Source organism: Silene latifolia, chromosome 3 (assembly GCF_048544455.1).
Source record: "Silene latifolia isolate original U9 population chromosome 3, ASM4854445v1, whole genome shotgun sequence".
NCBI lineage: Eukaryota > Viridiplantae > Streptophyta > Magnoliopsida > Caryophyllales > Caryophyllaceae > Silene > Silene latifolia.
Genome location: NC_133528.1, coordinates 116004349 through 116010348, shown reverse-complemented (window position 1 = coordinate 116010348; position 6000 = coordinate 116004349). Strand labels below are relative to the sequence as shown.

General features: G+C 42.4%; 1 protein-coding gene across 1 annotated transcript; it reads left to right on the top strand.

The window, feature by feature from the left end:
* The first annotated feature begins 337 nt into the window (after positions 1-337).
* LOC141649545 (uncharacterized) lies at positions 338-1309 on the top strand. The gene has a single exon (XM_074458232.1). The coding sequence runs from the start codon at positions 338-340 to the stop codon at positions 1307-1309; it is 972 nt and encodes a 323-aa protein (XP_074314333.1).
* Positions 1310-6000: the final 4691 nt, after the last annotated feature.

Below are 6000 nucleotides of genomic sequence, written 5' to 3'. Positions count from 1 at the left end.
TCTAAAGCCCTTGATCATGGTTAGACTGGGATTTTGGAACGTTAGGGGGCTAAATAGCCTGACAAAGCAGAAAGATGTGAAATGGTTTTTACATCAGCAAGCTGTTGGGTTGTTTGGCCTCTTGGAGACTAAGGTTAAACCTCAGTCTCTTAATAATATTACTAATAATATCTGTGATGGGTGGTGTGTAACCACTAATAGTAATTACCATAAAGGAGGTAGGGTCTGGATCATTTGGAATCCCAGTATTTTCCAAATTCTTGATATTAAGTATGATCCTCAATTTATTCATATCTATGTGCATGAATTGAGTTCAAATAAGATGTTTTTTATTACTATGGTTTATGCTTTCAATAAAATAGAGGAAAGGCTACCTCTATGGGCTAGACTTAAAGAGTTTGCTAGTAGTATAAGGTGTGGTTGGTTAGTTTGTGGTGACTTCAATAATGTTATGAGACCTAATGAGAGACTGGGCAGTAGTGTGACTGATGCTGAAACTAAAGACTTCATTATGTGTATGGAGTTTTGTGGTTTGCTGGAGATGAGTTCTAGTGGAGCTTTTTTTACTTGGAACAATAAGCATGAAAGCTCCACTAGAGTATACAGTAGGCTGGACAGATGTTTCATTAATGATGATTGGCTCCTCCTTTTTCCTGATGCCATTGCTAATTTCCTGCCTGAGGGTGAATTTGATCATACGCCATGTGTGATTGATACTACTATAAGCAGTCAGAGAGGGAAGGGTGTATTTAGGTATTTCAATATGTGGAGTTCAGCCCCTGAATTCCTTCAGGTTGTGGAGCAAGGTTGGAACATTCATGTTCAAGGGGTTAAGATGTTCAAGGTGGTTAGGAAATTGAAACTGCTGAAGAAAGATCTGAAAGCTTTGAATAGATCTTTATTTTCTGATATTGAAAACAGTGCTGAGGTTGCTTCTGTTCTTTTGTTGGATTTACAGAGGAAATTGGTGCTGGATCCTTACAATAAGAATTTGATGGATGAGGAGAGGGAGGCTGCTGCCTCTTACAAGCTATTAGCTGAAGCTAGGCATAGCTATCTAGCTCAGAAAGCAAAGGCTGGTTGGCTTGTGGAGGGGGACGAAAACTCTTCTTATTTTCATAGTCGTATAAAGGGGAGGCAGGCTAGGAACAAAGTTCTCCAAATCCTGGATATGAATGGCAGCTTAAAGACGAGCACTGATGATATCCAACAGGCTTTTCTGGACTTTTATGTCGGTTTGTTGGGTACAAATGGTGTCACCACCGATGTGCATTGTCCCACTTGTACATTATGGTGGCCCCGTGATTGATGAGGTGTTGTGCGGTAAGCTTCAAACCTATCTCTGCTGATGAAATCAAGAGTACTATCTGGGGTATCCCTCATGATAAGGCGCCTGGCCCTGATGGATACTCTAGTAAATTTTTTAAAGATGCTTGGCCAATTGTGGGGCAGGAGGTTACCATGGTTGTGCTGGATTTTTTCCAGTCTGGTAAGTTACTCAAGCAGCTAAATGCTACAACTCTTACTCTTATCCCTAAAACTGCTCTTCCCAATTCTGTACTTGAGTTTAGACCCATTGCGTGCTGCAATGTTATCTACAAGTGCATCTCTAAAATCATTTGTGCTAGGTTAGGGGAGGTGTTGCCTTCTATTATTAGTCCTACTCAAGGGGCTTTTGTTAAGGGCAGGCAAATTGTGGAAAATGTCCTCATATGTCAAGATCTTGTTAGACAGTATGGGAGACAACATGTCTCACCTAGATGTTTAATCAAACTTGACCTAAAGAAAGCTTATGATTCAATTGAATGGTCGTTTGTGGAGCAGATGCTGGCTGCTTTAAAATTCCCTACTATGGTGAAAAACTGGATTATGGAGTGTGTTTCTACTCCCTCTTTTACCATTATCCTGAATGGGCACCATACTGGGTACTTTAAAGGGAGGAGGGGTCTGAGGCAGGGAGATCCACTTTCCCCCCTTTTATTTACTCTTTGTATGGAGTACCTTAGTAGAATTCTCAAAGTGATGGTGGATAAATGTGACTTTAGATTTCATCCTTTATGCAAGGGACTAAGATTGACCCACCTTATGTTCGCGGATGATTTACTTCTTTTTTGTAAAGGGGACATTAGCTCTATTCTCCTCCTGCTTAGAGCTTTTAAAACCTTTTCTGCGGCTAGTGGGCTCCATATGAATGCTTCTAAGTCTAATATATACTTTAATGGAGTGGCACCTGCTGTAATGGACAAGATTCTGGCTTTATCTTTGTGTAGTAAAGGTACCCTGCCATTTAGATATTTGGGTGTGCCTATTTGTTCTAAGAGGTTAGGGAAGCTTGATTGTAGCTTGTTGATTGATAAGATCAGTAGTAAAATCAAAGGATTTGGAGCTAGGAAGCTTTCTTATGCGGGTAGATTGGCATTGGTACGATCTGTCTTTGCTTTCTCTTCACCAAGATCTTGGGCCTCTATTTTTTACTCTTGCCTAAGTCGGTTATTCAGAGAATTGAAGGGGCTTGCAGGAATTATCTCTGGAGTGCCTCTGACAATTATTCTAGGACTCCTCTGGTGGCTTGGGATTTCCTCTGCAATTCTAAGGAGGCTGGTGGCTTGGGCATGAGAAGGTGTGAGGCTTGGAATAATGCCCTAATGGGTAAATATGTTTGGTGGATGGCAAAGAAATCTGATCATCTATGGATTCAATGGATTGATCATGTTTATATGAAAGGGCGAGATTGGGTCTCTTATCAGCCTACCATTAATTCCAGCTGGGCTTGGCGAAGGATTTGTAAGCTCAAGGATATGTTCTTACCTGCTTATGTGGGGGGCAAATGGTTAAATAGTGAGGATAATTACACGCCTACTGCGGGTTATATTTGGTTAACTGGTCAACAATCTCAGATGCCTTGGAGTAAGTTGCTTTGGCACTCTACAATGGTGCCTAAGCATTCCTTTCATCTGTGGCTCTCAATCTTGGGTAGACTGCAAACCAGATGTAGGCTGCACCAACTGGGGATTTGTACTGATTGTAGCTGTTGCATCTGTGCCATTCATGATGAGGACATGGCTCACCTTTACTGGCAGTGTCCTTACAGTAGCATTGCCAAAAACATGGTGCAGGATTGGCTTAAAGTTAGACTGCCTGACATCTTTACTTGGCAATGGTGTGTGCAGTTGAAAAGAAGATCAAAGCTGCAGTGGAGAGTCGTCCTAGCCTGTGTGGCTGGCTTAATGTATCTTATCTGGCAGGCTAGGAATGATGCTCGTGTTAATCAAGTGTTACCTGTTCCTGCTGCACTTGTCCAGCAGCTTCAAAAGACAATGTGTTGCAGAATTCGTGGCAAAATTCATGTACCGTTACTCAGGAAAGATCAAATTTGGCTGCAGGATAGGAATCTGTTATAGATTTCATTTGTTGCTTTGTTTGTTAAGTGTTGTTTGGGGATGCCCATAGTAATGATGTAATACGTTTTGTTCGTATTGGTTGGAATGAAAGCTTACATTTTCACCATAGAATCAAACTAACCATGACAATTTTACATTGCCCCAAAACAAGATTCAAAGCTAAGAAGGTTAGGCCTAGACATTAGTTAATCAATATGCAAAGAGATTAAGAGCATGAGTTTACCTTTTCCCCCTCTTGACATCATCAAAAAAAAGGATAGGGATGTCAATGGCATTAGAGTGCAAACAACCATAAGAAAACACAAAAAGACACATATAACCGTGACAAGATAACAAAGTCAACATAAACATACGGATTAAACATAAGTTAAAACATAGTTCACCATGGCTAAATAAAGTTTAATATACACCACAGCATCAAAATAACGAGTAAAAAAACATAGTCTTAGGAGGGCACAACATGGTGGGACAAAATGAAAAGGCAAGGATAAAAGTCAAGGATTTGAAATAGGTAGGATAGGCTAAGGAGAGAAAGCTTGGTCACCATACGAGTCACTACCCAAAGGATCATCATCCAATTGATTAACATGAGCATCATCACCATGTTCCTTTGTTGAGACGAGAGTGGAGATGATGTCCACCTCACCACGGATCAGGTCCACGGTGGAGGCAAGAGCCGAGATGGCCAAATCCTTTTGGCTAGCATCATGCTTAACCCAAGCACTTAACTCAGCCACGGCTTGAACAACTTCCCGCCAATTTCCCGTATCAGCTTGACTAGACGACCCACCCTCAGGATCCGTCTTTATTGTCACAGAAATCAATTCATCATTTTCCACTTTGATAAGCATTTTCCCCATTTGACCATTGCTCATGATGTCGCACATGTCTAATGAACCTAAACTAGAACTCACTAATACCCCATGTGCCTTGAGCACAACCGACAACCACATTCCACAGTTTGGCGACTCCGCTGGGGAAAAGAGGACTAGTTACACTTTGTTTCTAGGGTCTTTTCCTCCGAGGTGAAACTTGAAAAGAAAGTATTGGAAAGTAAAACATTACTCATAGTGCTACGATTCATGCATAAACCCTTAAGGACTTTACCGGGCCGTCCCAGCGTTTCTTTGTGATGCGTGGGGGGCGACGTCCCACTATGCCAGGAACTCGCACATTGCTTGCTTCCGCTCCGCCTCGCGTGGTTCTTGATGGTGGGGATGCTCTTCTAGGCACTCTACCTAAAGGCCCTTGCTCTATAAGACCGCAAAAGGAGGGAGGGCATAGACCTTCTTGTAGAAGACTTGCCGAGACTTAGAGGTGTCTAGGAGCATACATCCTTATAACATGAGAATGACAATGTGCAAGGTGTTTTTTCCGAGTCTTTTCAAATTTTCCATGTCCTTTTCAAAACCGAACTTTTGAACAACTTACTTTCAAAATAGCATGGTTTTAAAAACGCGGAATGCTGCCCAAATAGGACTAGAAATTTCGGCCAAAATGAGCTTTTATAGCCGGCATGCTGCCCATTTCAAATCTCATTTTCAAATCAATCCTTCGTTTTTCAAAATCAATCCAAAATGCCTCTCGAACCTCAACCAAGTATGAAATACGTCAAGTCGTGTCCGGGTCATGGCCGTGTTAGGCCGGGTGTGTTTCGTTCTAAGAGTCTAGAACACGACCTTGTTGGGTCACCCAAGCTCACCTCTTGGGCTTTGAGTCATGTTGGTCGACCAATTGGTCTAGGATAGTCCACAGAAACGCCCAAGCTAGGCCATTTAGGGCGTTTCACCCGAACCTATGGGCTATGTTAGTCCAATCACGGGTTTAGTCACACCGAGTCCAGTTTAGAATCGAGCTCTGACAGTTTGAGTCATGTCGTTTTGTCGAGTCTAAAATGAATTGAGGTCTAAATCCAACCGTGAGTCGAACCTTTGGTTAGTCAGTCTCAAGTCGAGTCTTTGTTTGGGTCAAGTTGGTGTCGTGTCCTTAAGTGTGCAGGGGCTCTTACTTTAAATATTGACTCGGTTCGGGGTTTTCTTGTAGTAAAGGCCGCCAAAAACCCGACGTCAAGCAATGGAAGATGTTGTTAACAAACTCACGGAGGCCATGAACCTCATGATGACCCGAATGGATGCAATCGAATCTAAGCTGGGTGAAGATTCCTCTTCATCCACCCCACCTCTGACTGATCTGGAGAAACGGTTCAAGTTCATTGAAGACCGTTTGAAACTCTCCCAGGGGAAGAACATCCACTATGAAAATGCTAGGGCCTATGCCCCAGTTCAGGATAAGTTGCCCACGAACATGGTACTCACTGACATCCCAAAGTTCAAGGGCACCAAAGATCCAGTCCACCATGTTAAGGCCTATAAAGGGTACTTAGCACTGAAGGGAGTACCTGCTGACATGCTCTCTGAAATTTTTGCCCAATCTCTGGATGAACACCCGAAGGCGTGGTTCTATAATCTTGACCTTAAGAACTTCCCCACTTTCGAAGATATTACGGTGGAGTTCTGCAAGCACTATGCTGATAATGTCGAGATTCAAACCAACATAAGAACATTGGAGGTGATGACACAGAAAGACAAAGAAGGCTTTA